At 35.0% G+C, this 22,508-nt stretch overlaps 2 protein-coding genes across 7 annotated transcripts; both read left to right on the top strand.

Annotated features, from left to right (window-relative positions):
• Window positions 1–7,025: 7,025 nt before the first annotated feature.
• LOC148587394 (uncharacterized) lies at window positions 7,026–11,500 on the top strand. The gene is made up of 8 exons (XM_088512856.1): window positions 7,026–7,130; window positions 7,550–7,630; window positions 7,708–7,740; window positions 8,493–8,546; window positions 8,657–8,698; window positions 9,666–9,744; window positions 11,182–11,252; window positions 11,331–11,500. The coding sequence occupies exons 1-8, from the start codon at window positions 7,026–7,028 to the stop codon at window positions 11,430–11,432; spliced, it is 567 nt and encodes a 188-aa protein (XP_088368982.1). The 3' UTR covers window positions 11,433–11,500.
• A 3,447-nt stretch (window positions 11,501–14,947) lies between these two features.
• Window positions 14,948–21,783, top strand: LOC132167570 (organelle RRM domain-containing protein 1, chloroplastic-like). 6 transcript variants are annotated; one of them, XM_088513727.1, is made up of 9 exons: window positions 14,948–15,300; window positions 15,379–15,476; window positions 15,661–15,901; window positions 16,018–16,115; window positions 16,300–16,365; window positions 20,274–20,363; window positions 20,714–20,782; window positions 20,870–20,976; window positions 21,210–21,783. In XM_088513727.1, exons 1-9 carry the CDS (start codon window positions 14,954–14,956, stop codon window positions 21,285–21,287), a joined length of 1,194 nt encoding a protein of 397 aa, XP_088369853.1. In that variant the 5' UTR covers window positions 14,948–14,953; the 3' UTR covers window positions 21,288–21,783. The 6 variants fall into 6 exon arrangements, with proteins under 6 accessions (XP_088369853.1, XP_088369852.1, XP_088369851.1 ...); XM_088513726.1 differs by having other exon boundaries at window positions 14,948–15,476; window positions 20,298–20,363; XM_088513725.1 differs by having other exon boundaries at window positions 14,948–15,476.
• The last annotated feature ends 725 nt before the right edge of the window (window positions 21,784–22,508 follow it).

Here is a 22,508-nt window from a genome sequence, read left to right as displayed (position 1 = left end):
ATTACCGAAACAATAAGTCATTTTGCAAAACAAGCAAATTGGAAACTAAAAAATAAACTCAACTTTTGAGATTACGAAAAGAATCATGATTTTAAGCAATATATATAGGCTAAATGGGATTTGGCATAATTTAGCTTTTGATATGTGACGTCCTACATCGGTTGGGTATGGAGATGGGGATGTGTTTAAATGTATACTACACCCTTAATGACAACAACGCGTTTTAAAGTCTTGATGATCATGATCTCATTAGAACTCCGCATTTAAGCGTGCTTCTGCTGGAGTAGTACTAGGATGGATGACCTCTTGGGAAGTCTGGTTTAGGAGAGCCAAAAGCGGACAATATTGTGCGTCATTGTGGTGGGGTGTTTTGAGAAACCATAACATTTCATTCAATAATACCACAAGCATAAAGCTCTTACATCACAGAGCAAAGCTCTGAAGCAACCATAGCATAAAGCTATAAGATTACCAGGTTTAGTACAAGATTCGAGACCAATCCACTAACCCATGACTAAAATCAGATTTAATACTAGATCTTTGATAGACAGACTCAACCAAATGCATGGATAGCAATTATTCTTCGACCCTGAGAGCGGAAAGACTCTCATGCCGAAACTCTTCCTTCTCGACCCGAAGGCCAGGATAATGATCACATCCAAAACCCAAAGGCCTGGACCAAAACTAATTAATCCGAAGTCGACATAGATCGAGTGAGAGGGGAAAGAGCCTTATTACAAACCAAACAAAACATGGAAATTAACCAATACAAAGAAAAAACACACGTCAAAACACAAATACATCTTAAAGAAGCAACAGAATAGGAAAATAAAACAAGAAAAAAACAGCACACTCCGACCACGCAAATGCCGGGAACCGAAAATCAAAGGGGCGTTGGAAGCTCATCACGGCGGGGACGTGTCGAAAGGCCCAACAGTGGACGGTGGGCGGCGAACAGGCGCGGAGAAGACTGGCAAAGCAGTACCTGAAAACAACCACAAACAAGAAAAAAAGAAAAAAATAACTAGGAGCCTCCAAAACAAGGAAAAAACAGGGAAAATGAGCACAATGTGGGAAGACGGTAGCTAGAAGGGAGCCGGACCCTTGCAGGCCGGAAACTGCCGCGTAAGGGGCGTGGGAGCTCGACGCGGTGGGGACGCATGAAAGAAAACCCTAATAGCGGGTAGCGAAGCGGCGACATAGGTCGGCGGCGATCATAGACAAAATCCGAACCCACAAAGAGCCAAAACAAGGCCAAGGAGCCCGCTGTAGAAAATGAAGGCGGGGGAAGAAAAGTGGCAGGGAATGGGCAAAAAGGGAGAAAAATGGAGGGGGAAAGGAGCGGCAAGGAAGGGGAAGAGAGGAGGCACTGAGGTTAGGGCATCAGGTAAATAGCTAGCACTGGAGCGAGGAGGACGAGGGGAGGAGGGAGGCTGCCAAATGGCCAACCCTCCTCCCCTATGTGGCTGAAGGGTTTCGCTTTTCTCTCTACAACTTATACTTTCATGTAAAAGGCTTAACTTGTAAATATTAGGGTGGGGTGTTACAAATGGTATCAGAGTCCTAGCCCAGCCTGAGATGGGGGGAGCGTGGACAAGCCCATGAAGGTCGCTAGCGGGCACTTGCTGGGACGGACGCCAAGAATGGGCTAATCCCATGAGGGTCGCCAGCGGGGATGTTGGTACCTAAGAGAGGGTGATTGTGACGTCCCACATCGCCTAGGTATGGAGATGGGGATGTGCTTAAATGTATACTACACCCTTAATGACAACAATGCGTTTTAAAGCTGTGATGGTCATGATTCCATCAGAACTCCGTAGTTAAGTGTGCTTCTGCTGGAGTAGTACCAGGATGGGTGACCTCCTGGGAAGTCTGATTTTGGGAAGCCAAAGCGGACAATATTGTGTGTTATTAGGATGGGGTGTTACATGATCTACTCTTGATTGGTCAATAGATAGCTCCAATGATTGAAGACATCGATTGTTGTGGAAGGCTGATGTTGCTCCTGTAGAATATATTTTGTGAGATTTGATGTTATAAGAATATATTTGTATTAATTGTAATTGATAAAATCAAATTAGAAACATTCAATACTTATTTGATTTTATCAATCATATCTTTTTGTATTCTTTCCACATCCATATATATAGGGATCACACATACACTTATCTCAACTGAACGAAAAACACACATGCACTTATCTCATATATATATATATAGCAAAGAATAAGTGCATCTTAAGTTGCACACATCAACTATCTTCACAGAATGAGCGAAAAACATGTATTGGGTGAGATTGAATCACTCTAAATTAAGAGATTTGAGTAAGATTATATTTCATGTGTAAGCCCAATAAATAGAGTGTCTTCTACTGTACACTCTGTAAGGATTAACATATATATTAAATGCTAATTAACAATAAAACTAACAATGGAAATAATTAAATATATATGTACCTCCGACCATTGCTTTGCTCAAGTAACTTGAAGAACAACTTCACAGCAACCAAACTAAAACTAAACAATTATTGAGAGGTTTTTATGACCTATGTCTACCAGTGAGTGCCAATTGATGGAATACACAAGCCTTATTTATAGGTAGGTCAGGGACCCTCAATTAGAGCTATTACCTTAATTATTCCTCCCATCAAGGAATAAAAATCAAATAAATAATCAATACAGCTAATTGATTCTACAAAATAAAATCAGTAATGAAATCAAATACTTATTCCACAAGAATTAAATCAGCAATTTAATTTAGAATATTTGATTGAAATCAAATATTTGTTCCACAAGAATTAAATCAGCAATTTAATTCAGAATATTTGATTTCACACAATAAGCTTTAATTGGAATAAATTACCGAACACCGTAATTATACATATTTTAGAATTACAATAATATATGCGACATAAGGGACATACTTTAAATGAAATTTCTTACATTCTCCCACTTGGCCCTTATGACACATAAATTCCTTATGGTGTTCAATTCTATGATATGGCCAATACTTTATTTATTCCAACCATTCATGGAATTCTCTCACTCACTCAAGGAATACCACACACGAATCATGACGGTAAAGCTTTTATATGAGAAGCCATCTCTTCCATGTATCACGATGTGCAATACCTCTCTAAATGAGTACCTTATGGATAATGTACTTTATGAATGAACTTCCTATAAGTCATTTGGGTCCAACTTTAATTTTATCCCCACGGATAAGAATGACATATATGCGCACAAAAATCTTTATAACATATCTTTTATGTTTATAGACCAATTAAAGAGAAACTAAGCACAAATGAATTAATGAATCTCATATATTCCACATGACTTTATACTTTCCTTATCGGTAAACCTTTAGTCATGGGATCCGCGATCATTAATTCAATACTTATATGCTCAATAGACACTTATTGTCACTTAATATTCTCTTTCATAGTGATACTTTATGTCGATATTCATACTTCTACTTCTACTCAGTTTATTCTTAGAAAATATAACTGTAGTAGAATTAACTCAGAAGATCTTTATGGGTCTAACTATAAAATTGACAATCTTGAGACCTTTAACAAAAATGTCTCAACCATAATGCCTGTGTAATTAATTCACAGCATGTAATGACTTTTGCTTTCATGGTAGATGTAGCAACTGTAGTTTGCTTACTGCATCTTCAGTACATATATACTGAAGTTGATTCTCTACTATCTACACATTTAGCAAAAATCAAACCTGAACAAACACCACCAAATGGTAAATGTATCTTTAGGTTAAATTGTAGTTCTTGGTTCATTGCATATTCATAATACTATATTGACCTAATAGTCCAACTGCTATTTCAATGTCAGGTCTAATGTAGACCTATGCATACATATGGAATATTTTTCATCTGTCTTTGTTCCAATACATTTTGGGACATTATCTCCTTTAATAATAGGTGCTACTGAAGATTTATAGTTCTTCATTCTAAATCTCTCTCAAAACTTTAGTGAGAGGAACTTTATGTAGCAAACCTAAATTAGTGCTTGCAAGCAAAATATTATCTATATATAGGACTAAAGAAATGTAACTTTACTCCCATTGACCTTAAGGTATATTCAATGATTAACAAGGTTCTCAATAAACCCATGTGAGCCAATAACCTTGTAAACAGTTATATACCACTAGTGAGAGGCATATCTTAGTCCATAAATAGATATTCTTAATTTGCAAGCTTTTTGACTGTCATCAATAAAACCTTTAAGTTGTCTTATGTACACCTCCTCCTTAAGATCCTCATTCAGGAAAATTGTTTTTCATATCCTTTTGATATAGCTTTAAACCAAAATGAGCTACTCATACCATGATAATCAATGCCTTCCTTTTGAGTAAGATCATTGGCTATAAGTCTAACTTTATATCGTTCAACATTACCCGGAAGCATTATTTTAGGTTTTGTAAACCTATTTGCAGCCTATGGCTACAACTTCCTTTGGTAAGTCAACAAGATTGCAGACTTGAATTTTAGCCAATGATTTCATCTCCTCCTTCATGGCATTGAAACACAATGTGAAGTTATCTCCACCCAAAAGAATGTGAAAACAATTTTGGATCATCCTTAGGTCCGACATAAAAATCAGACTCTTGGAAGTATACAACATAATCACTAGGGATTGTTGGTCACCTTATTCTAGAGAATCTTCTTAATCATACTTCATTTACTTTTGACAAAGTCTGAGTAGGTTCATTCTGAACTTGTTCCTTATGAGTTGACTGTTCTGAAATCGATTGTGGTTGAAGATAATCAATTTGATTTTTCTTAAGCATAATTAAACACCTTTCATGTGAAGGAGCTTTAGTCAACTCTTGTGTTTCCTCTAATTCAATCCTTTGAGGATAAGCACTCCCACTAAGTTTAGCGTTCTTTAGAAATTTTGAATATCTAGACTCAACAATTCTAGAACTAAATGAAGAATAGTAAAGCCTAAACCCCTTGGAGTTTACTGTATAACCTATAAAATTCCGCTAGTTGTCCTTGAATCTAATTACCTTAGGTGTGGATTATCAATCCTCACTATAGCAAGACAACCCCATATGTGTAAACAATTTGAACTTGGTTCCATTCATTCCTTAATTTAGGTGTCTTATAGACAACCGTAAATGGAACCCAGTTAAAATGTATACACAGCGGCTTTCAAGGCTTCACTCCATTAGGAGAATAGAATATTAGTATTACATTTCATGTCCCCTTTTCATGTACCTACCATAATACTATCTACCTCTATCAGATCTTACGATCTTGACTTTTGTTTTGTTTCTCTACTTTTACCTTATAAATACTGAAAGCATTTAATGCCCCAACCTTATGATTTAGAAGATAGAGATACATAAACCTTATATGATTATCGCCGAAAGAGATAGGATATCTCTAACCATTTAGGCAAGAAGTATGGAAAATGTCTACACTTGTACATGATTTCAAGAATCTCAAAAACCCTTTTCTTGGCATATTGAGTGGTATAGTTGGCCTGCTTTTCCTTAATGCAGTCCACATAAATACCAAAGATAGTAAATTTCAAGAGTCGTAAAAACTCTATCATTTATTGACCTTTTATTCTTTATAGAGATATATTTCAATCTCCAATGCCATAACTTAGAGGATTTCTTTATTCATAAGACTCTGCTTTATGTCAACATTTATATGCATGGATTAATTTTTCAAAAATTGGGAACTAGATCAATTTTAAATAAACTATCAATTTAATATTCCACCCAAAAAATTTTCAATAATGTTCTGACTTGATTTAATAAACAAATATAGAAACTAAATTTCTAAAAGAATTGTGAAATATATATAAACATTATTAAGATCAAAATAACATAACTGAATTTTTAAAATTAATCTATAGATCTCAACAACCTCCAATTGTAAACAAGTATTATTTAGAAAACCGTACATTATGTTGAAAACGTAGACCGCTAAATCAAATTCAATCCACACAGTATTTATGAGAGTCAATAAAAGAGATTCATGATACAGTAAATGTATGAGATTACCATTATTTCAAGTCATTTATGATACTTTATGCAATCATTCTTTATATGCCCATAATTTTCCTTAGTTTAAGAGAAACATGTATCTTAATTGCCATAACACTTTGTTGGCACCTTGTTCTTATTCATCAACTATTGGACATGATTGCCTATCAAGGTCTTTTCTGTAACATGAGTAACTTCTAGATTCTCATGTCTGGCATTACATGTCTTAATGGTATGTGCCCTATTAATTTATGATTTAATCTGAATAACCTTATCATTTGATTTATTATTAATAAACCTTCCTGAGTAGAAGTCAAGTAAAACTCAGATATGCTCCCTTTGCATGGAATAGGGGATTTATTCTTTTCACAGTAAGAAATTTACAGCATTTTAATCTATGCAAAATACATCCTCTGTTTTTTTAGGAACAAAAGTATTATTTCTTAGTTTTCAAAGTCATTTCAGTCAGAACCTTTAAGACAAATAATCTGAAAAAAGACAAGTAAGCAACAGAAGGGTTATTGGTAAAGTTATTTTTGTTGCTATTAATCTATAATTGGCCAAAATCTGACTGGCAAAAAGGGAGACAAATATGTCCATGAAACAATTTAGCGTACCTTGTTGGAGTAGGATTTGTTTAAGGTGGTTACTCCGATGATTGATAGTAATCCTAAAATATACAGACAAAGATGTTCAGAGTTGAAGAATATGGAAGGGGGGAAGGAATAGAAGGAGAAATGAGGAGAAACTTAGAGATGAAGAAGCCCTAGTCCTAGACCATAGAGAAGATGGAAGGGTGTGAGAGCTGTGACAGCTGAAGACTTTTGAGGGAATCGGAATATCAAGCCAAAGGCTTTCCTCAATCTTTAGTATAGCACAAGACAATGCTTAATCAACTTATCTGCTCATAAGATAACTGTGGCAACCAATCCATTTAATTGAATCATGATAATTTGTGAAACAATATTATTACTGTTTCTTCTTTAATTCAATGACTTAATGTTAATGGAACTCTCTTTGCAGTACTATCTGAAGGCTGTTTTTGGTTTTAACAAAAATCAATTTGCAGAAATTTTGTTGATGGTTGAAGCAGGTTCAATTTTTTCTCAGGTAAAGTCTATTATGGAGCTTATGTTTTCCATTCGTTTACTTAAGTAGTTTGATATGCCTTGATAGTGAAGATTGTGATTTTACTAAAAACTGGAGATTGTGACTTATCCCTATGTCAAAATATGTGTTCTTTAAAATTTTAAACAATTCCTTGGAGTTAGCCTACGAGCGAAGCTAGAATATTACCCGATCCCTGTGTAGGGGACACTTTACACGGGTTTGAGGTTTAGCTAACAGGGGTGAGTACACGAAGTGGCCCTGCCTTGATTCCTCATTATCAAAAAAAAAAAAGTATGTGTCCTTCATAACTATATCATATACCTTCATATTGAGCATGGTGCTTTCCTATAGGAATTTTTTTACAATCCTTTGGGAATTTCTCATCCCATAATATATTTGGTTTTGTGGTTCTCTTCCAGATGTTGGTGCTTCCACTAATCAACCCATTGGTTGGAGAGAAAGTGATATTGTGCACAGCTTTACTTGCATCCATAGCTTATGTAAGTCACCTTAATTTTTTCATCCTCACCAAAGAAAGTAAAAAAGAAAAACGCTAATACTGATTTTTGCTTTGCAGGCATTATTCAATGGCCTTGCTTGGTCTGCATGGGTATGTACATACTTGATGAATGTTATGGTTCTTTCCTAAAGGCAGAATTTCTATGTTCTTGAATGATATATGGCTTATTAATACATACATACTTGGGTAGCTTTGAATGCATTAAATTTTGGAAACAACTTGGTACAAGATAAATATTTTGTATACCTTCTATGCTGTAGTAAGTGTTTGGGGAAATCTTCACAAAACCTCCTTCAACTTCCACTCGTTTTGATACTACCATTTCAATTAAGAGTATCGAACTTTTAGTTTCTTTCAATTACTCTATTCCATTAGGATTTTTCATTATATTTTGTTAAAATTCCTAAAATACCATTTTTTTTATTATAAAAAAATAATAACTGTTGCAAATATGTTTTTTTTTTTAAAAAAAATAAAAAAATAAACGTCTGAATCTTTACAATTTTTTATAATAAAAAAAAAATAAGGGTATTTTGAAAATTTTGAAAAGATTTAATGAAAAAAATTGAACGTTCAATATCTTAAATTGAGAGTTTTTGAAATTTGAGGGGGCAATTTCAAAATGCGTGAAAGTTCAATGGGGTTTTTTGAAGTTTCCCATAAGTATTTCATTTGCATGCAGCGAAATTGATTTTTTTTAAGAAAGATCTAAGGGTCAGAGAAAGTGTTAGTGATATTGATCGTCTTTTTTTTTTTTGGTTTTATTTTTAAGAATCCATTTCCCTTTTGGATTTTTAGAATCAGTCATGTGTTCATAATGATGTGACATTGCAACACTGCAGGTACCATTCCTGGGTGCCTCATTTAAAATTGTTGTTGTTCTTGTAAAACCTTCTGTAAGTATTGGAAGTCTCAGTATTTTTATTTATTAATTGAATGGGATTCTTCACTTCACAATTCAATTCTAATGGTCTTTCCATTTTGCTCTCAAATTCTTGATATGCAGACATATGCTATCATTTCAAAAGCATCAAGCTCAAACAATCAGGTTTGAAAAATACCTTTGATCCATTATCTTGCACTCCATAGTTATGTATTTTTTTCCTCATTAATTAGGATTTCCACCATAAAGCCTCTCTTATGCTTACTGTTGAAAGAGAGACTTTGGGTTTCTGTGATTTCATAAACTGAGACAGCCTGCTAAATTTGATTGTGTTGTTTTATGAGAAACAATAATGTTATTGTCCCATAAGTGACACAATTGTTCTAGAACTTGAGTTTTAAACTTCTTCAAATTATTATATTAAACTGGACTGGAAAACAATTGAGCCAATTCACTTTGTAATTAGTGCAAATCTGTTTAAGCTTGAGCTCTGGATAAGTTTTTAAGTCTAATGTGTGGGCTTTAGGCATATTGGTGAGTTCAGACCAATTTTTCTACTGCATTCACTTGAGAATTGGATGAGAAAACTTCAGGGGAAGGTCATGTAAAACAAAAGTAGATATAAAGTTAAGATAAGGTCAACAAAACATTTTATAAGGGGTTAACTTCACAAAAGGCTTCCTAAATTTACATGCTTTTGAGAAGACCTGCCAAAGTTCAAAAACTCTCAATTTCACCCTTGAAACTTCTAATTTGATGCAATTTACCCACCTCCATTAGGATTTGGCGTTAAATCCTAACGGAACCTATGGAAAATACCAAAATACCCTCAACTTTTTCCCTTTTTTTATTTTTAGTGTGAAATTAAGGGTAAATGTGAAATTTTATAAAAGTTTCGAGGGTATAAAAGTAATTTCATCCATTTTAATGTATGTTTAGCGCCAAATCTTAATGGATGGCGGTAGATTGCATCAAATTAAAAGTTTAAGGGGGTGAAATTGAGAACTTTTAAACTTTAGAAAATCTTCTCAAAACATGTAAAAGTTCAAGGAGCCTTGTGAAGTTCCCTTTTTAAAAATCTACTTCACTTATTATGTAAGTAATTACTTATCCTCTATTTCTTTTTTTACAGGGAAAATCACAGGGATTTATTGCTGGTGTGGAATCGATAGCAAGTTTTTTATCACCACTTGCAATGAGTCCATTGACTTGTGAGTGAACCAAGTCATCTATTTTTTTTTTTTTTTTGGATGAATGAGTAAATTTATACCAACAAACGAGCAAATACAACCTCACTTTAGCAATTAGCTAAAGTAACACAAGACAAAAACAAAAAATCTGCAAAAAGCAACTGTAGAGACAAACTCAACCAACTAAAAATTCAGCGAAACAGCCCCAAAGACAGCATAAATCCACATTACCAACTGTACTATGAAACTTTCCTTTCCCTGCAACCTGAGTTCTCTCACCTCCCAATGAATTTTCTGCACAAGTTTCTCCTCAGTAAGAGAAAGACCCTCCATGTCTGATTTCACTATGATTCCTCCACAAGTTATAGATGGTATCTCCAAACACTAAGCCAACATAGTCTTCTTCTTCTGCCAATGTTGAATAACCATAGAGATCACATCAGCCCAACTAGTTGGGGGAGCAGCAACATTACACTTAACCATGACTTGGCACCATACATGCCTGCTGAAGCCACACAAAAAGAACAAATTCTCTCTATCTTCTATTCCATTTCTGCAGAAATTACATTGGACATCACCTTTAAAACCCATTAAAGCAATCTAGCACCTGTCGATAATGCATTTTTTTATGGCTAACCAAGAGATGAAAGCATGTTTCGGTTGGATTTTTGTACTAGTAACCATACTTCTAATCTCCCTCTGTTTGGAGAGGTCATTGAGACTCTAATGTTCCATGTGACTATCTTCCTACAGTAGGTGAAAATTCCCTACCCTGATGTGCCCCTTCCTCCTCCTGAACTTTCCCTTTTAACATTCATCCACAAACCTGAAAATATACATTCCATTCTCTAGCAAATACACATCAACCTTACCAAATTGCTTCCAAATGGAATCTTTGAGGACATTTTTTGGTCTAATAGTTTCCGATAGGTGAGATGTGTATGTTCTTCGCCTTCTTCGAGGCATTCTTGATCTTTAATTTTTACACTCCTTCAAAACAATAATCCATTAGGAGAACTCACTCCACAGCAGGTCTCACTCCAATGCCTAAGTTAGTTCATTTGAGAAAAGTCTGCTCAATATCCAATAATTGAGTCTAAGGTTTATACCTGGTATAAGGGCCTATTTATAGGCTAGGATTAGGTCCCAAGATTTCGACTTGCCCTAGAAGTGCTGAGAGTTGTTGCCCATTAATCTTCTGGTGGGCTGATATTGGTCTTAACTCTTAAGGCTCATGATGTTATCATGTGGGCTAATAGAGTGGAATTATTTCCAACAAAATCTACAGTCTTCTTAACTAAGAAGTAAGGTAAAGGTTTATCAAGGAACTGACCAACAAGATAGTGCAAAGTCCCAAACGATTTCTCAGTTTGAAACAACCCTCTCCAAGTCATCTTTGTTAAGTGAATGTTGCAATTGTTTCATTTTTATTTCTAACCAGTTAAAATTTTATCTCAGCATGGTTCCTATCTACTAGTGCTCCATTCAACTGCAAAGGTTTCAGCATAATCTGTGCTTCCATATGTATGGTGAGCATTTCTCTCTCTCTCTCTCTCTATACTATCCCTCTCTCTCTCTCAATTAACTCTACATTTTCATTTCCTCAGGTTATTGCATTATGTTATGCTTGCTTCCTTAAACTTGATACACCCTCAAGTCATGACTCTGAGGATGATGATGTTGAAGCACCACTTCTAGGTGATGGATAGCTAATCACTTGATTGTAAGTCCCATGTAAAATTTCTTCTTGGCGGATGATGTAAATATGTGGGGTGCCTTGAGTAATCTTGTAAAATGTAAGTGCAAATAAAATTTGAGTATTCATTTTTCCTTTAGAAATCTGTTCTCTTCCCTACATGTTCCTTTTCACATTTGCATAATTTGCCTTCCTTTAGGAATAATAATAATGTGAATGATGAATAAGGCTTCACTTGCCCTTGCACTCTCTCGAGGCATATGAGTAGCATATATATTGACAAAAAAAAAAAAAAAAAAAAGAGAGAGAGAGACGAAATAGACATCAAGATTGACTAACTCAGCCATATTGATATTGGTAATTAAGTAGGCAATTACAAAATTTGGAAGACTTTGATAAATTGAATGTTCAAGCTATTTTCTGGGAGCAAAAATATTCTAAATGAATTGATAAATTGGATCAAATTATAAAGAGTAAATCTGCATTTTACATTTACTTTGCATTGAATCTTCTCCCCAATATATATATATATATATATATATATATATTTTTTTTTTTTCTCTTTTTCTTTTCACTTTTGATACTTATGTAGGTTGAACTTCTTAATTTTGTGATCACCACATATTTATGTCCTTTTTTATTTTATTTTATTTTTTATACTTTTTGGTAAGATTATGTAACTCTTCTATCTCTTGGTCTGATGTTCTAATTTTATCTTCAAGCGCATATAGTTTTCATCTTAGGTGATTTTAGATAATTTTAATCTGCTTAAAAGTGTTTTTTTTTTTTTTTTTTGTTAATATAATTCAAGACAAGAAAGTAACATATGATTTTGATAGTCAAAATCTTGTTGAAACAGTACTTACCCACTTACCCCCAAGTATCAGTGGTTTTACAATCATAACCTTGAAATTTAACTTTTTGTAATGTTGGTATCCTATATTTCAGCACCTTTTAATTCCATCAGTCCATTAATATTTTCTATTTTTTTTTTTAAAAAAAAAAAATATGAAACTTCCATTGATGAAATTTCACGAGTATAAAACTTTTACAATATAGAGCATACAGCTCTGAAAAATCATAATCAAAAGCTATGAAGGTTATAAAGTCATAAAAATGACTTCAAACTTTCTTTAACCCATGTACAATTACATTTAGGAACATATTTGCTTCGTGCATACCAGGTCTAGGACATGGGTGTCCCAAATATAAAAATAAAAATAAAAAACAACTAAAAACTAAAAATCCGGCCGTGAGAGTTAAGCCCCCACACCAATCTACTCCATCTTTAACCTGAAGGGCAGGACAAACAAAATAAAACACAAAAAACAAAAACCCCACAAGCAGCAGCGGAAGAGCACGACATCGTAGACATCCCTTCAGAAGACACGCCTTGACCGAAGAAGACGATCAGATCTAATGTTGAAGAGACTAGATCTGGATCTAGATTTAGATATAGATCTACAAACTAGATCTAAAGTAATCTGTCAGAAACGGAGACCGAAGGAGCCTATATAGAAGACACTGAGCACTGCTACCGTGAAAGGAGAAGAGGAAAGATCTAGATCTAAATCTTCCATCCCCTTGAAGTTCTCCTTGGTGTTGTCCAGAAGAAAAGAGAGAAAAAGAGAAATGAATTTTAGAGAGAAGACATAGCCTCTCTCTCTAGAACCGTTTATTCCGATAAGTTATGGTAATGTTATCAATTAATATTTTCTATTAAATCTTAATGGATGACGCCAAAATGCTCAAAATATCTGTTTTTAATTTTTTTTTATGAAAAACAATAAAAATAAAATTTCCTTTGGCTCGTGGGTCAGCCGTAGGTTTAGACTAGTCGTGGGTTTGGTGAACCAAACCTAGTAGGGGTGTAAACGAGCCGAGCTTGAGCGAGCTTCCCTTGTTCAAGCTTGGCTCGTTTAAATTTTACTCGAGCTCGAGCTCGAGCCGAGCTCAAGGGCGAGCCAAAAAAATCGAGCTCGAGCTAAGAATAAGTCGAGCCGAGCCAGCTCACGAGCTGGCTCTTATATTTAATGTTTTTGTTTTTTTTTTTTTTTAAAAAAAAAAACTTCAAGTACTCTTAAATGGCTTAAGAAATTAGTTTGCATATGAGTATTTGCTTAACCTGGCTAGTCGAGTATGGAGCCTGAGTTAATACAGCAAGGCATTTGATTTCAAAGAGAGAGGATATGCATCTTTTTATAAATAAGCAAACTTGGAGATTAATGTTTTCTTAACAATGTGGGACAAGTTAACATGTTGCATTTAGACTGCATTGGGACAACGCCCCCTAAAAAAACTTTTTTTTCAACGTCTCTCTCTCAATCCCCCTCACCAGTCACAGCGCATCTTCCACCTGAACTCTCATTTCCAACTCTCTCACTCTCGCTCATCAAACAGGTAGTGATAGTGTTTGGGTCTGTATGATTCTTCAATAGTTTATGTCTTTTGCAATCTCCCTCAATAGTTTCTGCTTGATTCTTCTTCCTTTCGTTTGAGTCTGCTCTAATTGAATCGATGTCTTTTTAATGATTGCTCTCTCTCTCTCTCTCTCTCTCTCTTTGATCACGAAGGGTTTAAAATTTTTCATTCTCTAACGCTTAAATATAAATGCAATTTTAAGATTTTAATAATTATGAGATTTATAATTAATTATGTATTACTTAGTTTATATATATGTATATATATATATATATATATATATATATATACACACGAGCTTATACGAGCTTGCTCACGAGCTTAGCCGAGTCGAGCCGAGATTGCTTCGTTTAATATTCGAGCTAGGATTTGTGTTCATGAAGTGCTTCATTTAATATTCGAGTCGAGCCTGAGCTTGCTCGCGAGACACTTCGCTCACTTAACAGCCCTAAAACCTAGGGCACCAGACCCACAACCAAGCGGTAAACCATAATGGTATAAGTGAAATTAAAAGGGGTCGAAATATGAGATACTAACAATACAAAAATTAAAACTTTAAAGTTATAATTACAAAACCTTTGATACTTTGGGTGGGTAAAATAAAGTTTCTCCCAAAATCTTCTAGGGCCTACTTTTCTTTGCTTCTTGTATTTAAGATAATGTGCCAAGTGCAAATGCAATTAGGATGCAAAAATTCACTTTCCCGACTTTCAAATAGTTCTAACATAATTAATTTTTGTCCCAAAAAGATAGCTCAATCGGTTGAAGGCTACACTTCATAAATTAGAGGTCACTAATTTGAATTTCCCCCCTCTTATACGGACATGTAAAAAAAAAAAAAACACATAGTTATTTTTTTAATTAATTAATTAATTTTTAATACAAACAGGTTTTCTTTCACTGAACAAACCAACTCAGAAAATTCAAAACCTAATCTTAATTTACATATATATAAAGGAGATTGTACATAACTAATTGAATCCGAAATCCATGAACCAATCTACCCGAATTGCTCCGACCCGCCAAAAATATCAGAGACAAGAAGTAAAGAGATAAAAGGCTAAAGAGCAGAAAGCTTAGTTTGCCATGAAAGCATAAGAAGTTGAAGCAGCTATGGAAATTTTCTCTCCCTTGGCCACAATCACGAAACACCATATATTTCCAAGCAAAGCTTACAAAACCCAACCCCAAAATCCGACTATAAACATCAAATTCTCCAATCCACCAAACAAAAGGAACCACCTTTATCTCTCTTTTTCTAACTCTTCTTTCATTTCTTTTGTATGTCTCTCTACCACATCAACAACAAATACATTAACTTCCAGTTCCCTTTCTTTGTCTTCTACTCCATGTGACAACCACCATTGGCTGGTGCTCATGGAGGCTCCTCCACAAGGCGTCAATTCCAAGCCAGAAGTTATTGACTACTACGTTAAGACCTTAAAAAGAGTTTTGGGCAGGTGGGTATGTTTCATTTCTTGTCACATTACAGTGTTTGGTTTTGGTCTGAGTTCTGCTTTGGTTGTGGTTTTGAACAGTGAGAAGGATGCTCAGATGTGTGTATATGATGCTTCTTGGGATACCCAGTTCGGCTTTTGCTGTGACATTGATGAAGAAACTTCCCGGGAGCTCGCCTGTAAGTTTCTGGTCTTTTTCACTTTCTTTGATTCGATTCTAGTTTGCAGTAGACCGAATCATCTGACTGTGCTTCAATTCTGTATCTTATTGGTGCTTTAGATTTTGTGTTTGTTGAGAAACTGAAATTGTGAGAAGTGTTGTTAATTTATTATTACTATTAATGTTCAGTGAGTGTCTTGTAGGCTTACCGGGGGTTTTATCGGTTAGGCCTGACCCAGATTATAGTTCTGTTAAAAATACATTCGGTTCTTCAAGCATTCAATCAAGTATTTTATCAAGCTCACAAATTGGAAGTACTGTGTTGTTTCCTATGGGGAATACCAAACACTGGCTTGTCCGAATGGCCATGCCAGGCGTCGGAGTTGTTACAAAGGCTCAAATGGTCGATTATTATGGTCAAACACTGACCAAGGTTTTGGGGAAGTAAGTAAACAACGTTTGAGCTTCTTGTGTTTCCCCTGTTCTATTTGATTGTGCCATTTCCATCAGAGCATCATTTTGTTCTCTTTACCCTGAAATTGGAGTAATAATTTTTTTAGTGAGAAGGATGCACAAATGTGTATATATCATGTTTCTTGGCAGTCAAACTTTGGATTCTGTTGTGAACTTGACGATGAATGTGCACAGGAACTGGCTGGTTAGTATTTGTGTTTACTCTCTTTATTTGCTACATGAGTAATTCTAAATGTCACCCTCATGTTCTTCTTCTATCATCCCAAAACTGATGTGACTTTTAAAATTACTATTGGATCAAAATTCAATAGTAATTTATCCTCCTATGTTTGTGATATTGATGTATTTAATGCTTCCATATGGTGCAGGTGTACCTGGTGTTTTATCTGTTCAGCCAGACAAGAATTTTGAGTCAAAGAATAAGGATTGTGGAGGTTTTTCCCTTTGTTTTATTTAAATACAACCTTTTTTCATATAATATTATTTGCAATTCTACCTTAGAGAAGATATAATATCATCCATGCTTTCGCCTGCTTAGAATTTTACTTCTCTCTTTGAGCATGATTGTATATATTGAAATCTTGACCTCAGACATATATTAAATATATGAACTAATTAATTTCGAGCACTCTTTTTCCTTTTTTGGTATTCCGATCATTGCTGCTTGATAGGCCTGTGTGTCAATGAAAGTAAATAACAGTAGCACTATTAAGCATTATTTGTGTCAGGTCACAACAAATATGTGTTTTCGAGATGATAATCCTTAATTAACTAAATTGTTTGTGCAATGAAATTGTATAGCGGATGAACTTCTTTGTAGCAGAGATGAGTCTTTTCCCTGGTTCTACTTGTGCTTCGGACTTGGGAAGACTTAGTAATGTATAGCAAATGAAAATTATGTCGCAGAAGATATTCTTGAGTTTGTGGTAGAGCATGACCTTGCAATGGAATGCACAAAATCTCAATTAATGACTTTATAAAAGTGGACTGAAATTTGATACAGACAGTGAAGGTTGTGAAATGAGCTTTACCGCAAGGAAAAGACAAGAAGATGAAGAGAATTGTGCTGTCCTCTGGCAGAACTTGACGATAGACAGAAAAGATTTGTTTACCTGACGGGCAGTATCATGTCAGGTATGAGGTGAACAGCTAGAGTAGCAGGCAATTAAACTTTCAATTTTAGGTAAACTTTAAGCACTTGGGAAATGATTTAGTTTCTAAAATTACACAAAATATGAAGTATGAACTATAGCCATGATAATTAAAACTAAGACACTTTTAATAACATATGGCTTGCAGAAGATTTACCAATATAAGCAGATTTGGAAGGTATGTGATGCTGGGGAAAGAAAGAGGTGAGTGTAGCCAATCTCGTAGTAGAAAATGTCTTGCACAGTTGCTAGAAGTCTTGAGCAAGAAAAAAAGAATTTAGATGATTGAGGAAGAGAGATGCCTAATATCTTTGCAAGGGAAGGTGTGACTTAAAAGGCAGGGGTCCAATTTGTTATATTTTTAAATGGAAATCTTGCAACTAGGTGGACTTTAGCTGTGGGTGATAACTATGAGTGGATAGAACATTCAAATACCATGGTAAATGAGGGGAAAAGTAAATTGCTTAGTCTATGATCTTCGAGTTTTAGTAGTGAAAGTTAAGGGGAAAGAGATTATAATCCATAACCCTTGAAAAGTGATCTCATAGTGGATGTTTAACATTGTAATGCCATGTATGGTGAAACATTTCACTATTCTGTGTCGAGGAAGACTTGAACTTCTGTAGCAACTGGTTTATATAAGAAAATGGCCTCAGGCTTATTTCTTTTTGTATTAATGAAGTCTTAAGTGCTTTCCCCATTTCTTCTTATGGACAACAACAATGTGTCAAATACTCACTTTGGATAATCTCAAAAGGTGGGGGTTTCATCTAGTTAACTGGTGTTGCCTCTGCTATCCTCTGTTACTTAGTTCTTAGCATTTTTGGGGTCTCTTGGGTCATGCCTAGTATCATCCCACGGTTGCTCCATAGCTGAAAATTTCAAGGGCGGGGTCACCTCAAAGAGGCTATCTGGAAAGTTATTCCTGCTTTCTTAATGTGGAGCATTTGGAGGGAGCAATCGGCGTCTCTTTGAGGATAGTGAGTCCAATGTACTTTTAAAAAAATCCTCGTTTTTGAGGTCTTTTTGGGCTTGGATTTTTATATATGTTCCTTCTTTTGTCTTAGGAAATTTGGCAGATTTGATATGCTTTTTAGATTGTACTAGCCTCTAGGGTCCTGGTTCTCTTGTATATTTTTTGTGTATGAGGGCCTTGTCCCCTTTTTCTATAAAATTTTAGTTATTTGTCACAAAAAAAAAAAAAAAAAAAAAAAAATCAAGTCTCAACTCTAAATAGCATGTCATATATCCTTTTTAGTGACTTAAATAGCAGGCCATATAAAAAAAGGAGATTTGAGTGTATATGCTACAACATTTATGGGGATACTTTGGTGTTGGTTAGTTATGCGCATGAGTGGAAAGGAAATGATGCAATACGAGTATTAGTGAGCATGTTACAATACCATAATAATTAACAAAAAAATTGTTTTAATTCTTAACTCAATTGCTCTGAAACATGCTGGGGCCAGGAGTGGTTAATCCAACTTAGTCAATGATGATGCACGTGATACTGTCAAGGTGATTCTGTTGGGCAGAACAGAAACCTTCAATGGTTAAATGCAAAGCATATTTTACTGCTAGTTGAAGGTCAATATATTCAGGGAGAGGGAGTGAATGACACCCACTCCCCCCTTCAAAAAAAAAAAAAAAAAAAAAAAAAAAAAAAAAAGAAAAGAAAAGAAAGAAAGAAAGAAAAACAACACCCCATATTCCATAGGCAATGGAGAGCCTGCTTTATGTATTTGCAATGATATGAAACTTGGATTATATTAATGTCACTCTACTAATGTACGTTAACATAACACCAATAGTATTTTAGGGATGGTTGTAGATAAGATATGCATAACAGGGTAGAGTATTCAATGATATCTAAAATAAAAGTCAGATGTAATTGCAATCGAAGTGGAAGAATTGTTAGTGGCTTGTTATATGATACTGATCTTTATGGGTGGAGAATAAGTGATGGTGGTCATTTAAATGATATTACGACATGAGGCTCTAAACAGCCCTAGTTGATATCCTTATCCATAACATGATGAAGAAATTTTGTAGCATAATCTGTCAAGGATCAATTTTTTGTCTCTAAAAGTTTTTTAAATTTCTGGCTGTAAATTCAAAAGAAATCATACAGTTTCTTGACCAGCTGTGATTTCTGTTACCAAATACCTGAAGGGAATAAGCACATTAGTTTCCATAGCGCCTTTGTGGTTCTATCACATGACCTTTATCAGTGGATTTTCTTAGTGTATAACTCTGGCATCCGAGATTGATTTGTTGTGTTTTATTGAGTTCTAAAGTGTTTAACTTCTCTTGTAACCGCGAGGCCTATTTCTTATGTTATGTTCGGGGGTTGGGGATGTACCTTAACAGTGAGATTCAGAACACATCATGTATCCCTGCAACAATATGGGGATAAGTGATTCCATAATCCACTTGTCTAATTCTTCCAAACATCAAAAAGCCAAACACACTTCAATTGATGTCAGTATTAGAAACATCTTGTCATTCTTTCCTATTCTCCAAATTTCTTCCATGCTTAAATTCTAAAATTTCAGTTCTTTCATAAGGAGGCTAAGGATAGAGTAAATGTTTGGGATCAACGTCAAATCAACACTTACAGCCCATAATCAAGCTGACTTATCCTCACTGTGTAGTCATGAAGTAGACAATGAGTGCTTGCACAGAACGCTTGTGGGTTGTTGGATGCCATTCAATAAGTTACTATCCCTGTCTATAGGTTAATCCCACCATATCCTATTCTCATAATCTTACAACAATTTATTCAATTTTGCAGTTTAGGATTTTGACAGAACATTAATGCTTGCTGAACGACCATTACCTCTTAACTGTTAGATTAGATTCTGAATTCTTCCACAAAATAGACTTAATTGATGCAATGTTTACCAGGTGCTGGAGTCTCATTGATTAATGTTTCTATCGTGGTTCTTTATAATGTTTCTTAATATTTTCCCAGTAGAAAATTTGGAAGTGGTGATTGAATAAGTAGAATTGATATAACTATCATTGTGCTTAAATTATAAACTACTCTAACTATAATTCTTGGTTTTCTTTATAAGAATCCAATTCTCGGTGAACCATTTCCAATGTTTTCCATGGCATTCAGATTTTATCTAAAGTTTACCACTGCAACAATATTTTCCTTCGTAGAGTAAACAAGGTGTATTTTCCAGGTAATAATCTACAGAAGTCTACAGATCTGCCAGACTCTTCAGAAGCAACTCAAACCATCCTTATAAGAACAAAGAAACTGTTTATTACTGGTATGTTGCAACTTGGACATTGACATGTAGATTCCTTGCTTGTAAATGTGATATTTTAGCAGTCCACTTTATGGGAATTATTCAAGACAAACAATCTTTTGGTAATTTATGGACATACTTCTTCCCAAATAATTCTTTGTAAAATTTTGCTTTTCCGAATTTTATCTAATTAAAATATGTTTTTATCTTGTCTCCCAAAATACCATCAAGCACACTATGGTTTCTTCCCTTTATGGGAGCATATAATTTTCTTTCATCATAATTTCTCTATTCAGCAGCTTTTCTTGTGTGCCCGAAACTCCAGGTCTCCCTCTTTTCTTATTCGCTAATGACACTCTACCTATAAACAGGCTTGTCGTTTTATACGTCAGAGAAGACTCTACGAGCAGCATTTGAAGGCTTTGGTGAGCTTGTTGAAGGTATTTTTGCATTTCCATGATCATAAAAAGAGATGTTTCAGTTCCTTAGCAAGGTATGCTCACACCGATGGACTGCTTTCTTAACAGTTAAAATTATAATGGACAAAATTTCTAAAAGATCCAAAGGCTACGCATTTATAGAATACACTACAGAGGAGGCTGCTAGTGCAGCACTCAAAGAAATGAATGGCAAGGTCAGTCAGTCTGCACCCTTCCCATCGAATTAGGATCCTCGCCAGTTAGTTATATTAGAGGGGTATTTTTGTCCCCTAAAAAAGTAGAAAGACAAAAATACCTCTCAAATATAACTAACTGGATATTATCTAATTCAAATGAACTGGAGAGGATTTTGTTCCCTTCTCATCGCCCCCAATCCTCCTTTCTTTGAAGAAAGACTGAGCCCTACTCTTTCTTATGGTGCTTGCAGATCATTAATGGGTGGATGATAGTGGTTGATGTTGCCAAAAGTAACCCACCAAGATACAGCAGAGGCAGTCCCACATAGGAATTCTTGTGAGAGAGAGAGAGAGTATGTAGCCACTGCCATCAAAGTAAGGCAAGAATTTCATGCTATTGCGCTCAAGGTGTTGGGCTATTCTGCAAACCAGGCACTTCAATTTTGTACATTGAGTACCTGCAAGAGATCTTGTTTGCCAATCAGTAGGATTGTGAAAAGACTGTTGCATCAGCATTGTGGGATAAAAATGTAGTATGCATCAATCAATACTATTTTTTTTTAATTGTAAATTCAAGAAAGCTCAGACAGTTTATGAAAACAAAAACGATTATCATGTGAAGTGCATCTAAGAGAAAAACTTGGGTTTGAGACATTTGAATTGCCAAATTTTAAACCTACTCTTTCTAGGTTTGTTTCATGTGTAACTTTTCTAGCGGTTTCTTTTTGATCATTTGATCCTTGCTGGAAAGAAAGACATGTATATTGCCATTATGAGAGAATTTGAATGGAAATGACATCACTGTTAAATAGTGATACTTTTTTTTTTTTAATGGTTTTTATTTGTATGTTGTGATACAAGTTTTAGGCTACCAAGTGACGTGGCACATGCCACATCTGATTAAAAAAAAAAAAAAAAATTAATTGAAAAACCTTTAATCCCTCCCCCCAGTAATATAACTCATTTTCCCCCAAATTTTTTTCTAAACCCATTTTCTCCCCCACCGTGTGCTCGTCTTCACCACCGCTGATCACCTCTAACACTTTAATGGAATGCTGATGCTCGTCAAGCGACCTCTGCTGATGCTAGCGTCAATCATCATGACTCAGCTCTCCCAAAATGTTCCCTCATCGTCAGTTTTACCACAACAGTGCATCAGCTCCACCACCACCGGGAAGGCTGCAGCTCGACACCTTCAAGCACCCCTCAAACAGTTGCTGCCCACGATTCTAATATGCTCACATTCCTCAAAAGTTTTCATTTTGGTGTTTTTCGATTTGTTATATTTATATATTTTTGTTGATGACATGAGGGGGAGATTGTTATTATTGGATGTAATTTAGATTTGTTCCTACTCTCTCTCAATCATATGGTCTCTCTCAACCAGAATTTGCAAGTTTTCAATTGAATCTGAATTGGGTTTGTGGGTTTTCGTTCGTTGTGTGAGGTGCTGTTTATAGATCTAAGTGGTTGGTTGATGAGCAACACGAGAAAAATAACAAAAAATGTAATGGATTCTTGAGTTGCATCAATCTTTATTTTATGGGCTG

The sequence above is a fragment of the Corylus avellana genome, chromosome 2, assembly GCF_965113065.1.
Source record: "Corylus avellana chromosome 2, dhCorAvel1.hap1.2, whole genome shotgun sequence".
Classification (NCBI taxonomy): Eukaryota; Viridiplantae; Streptophyta; class Magnoliopsida; order Fagales; family Betulaceae; genus Corylus; species Corylus avellana.
This window is presented reverse-complemented; position numbering and strand designations above follow the sequence as displayed.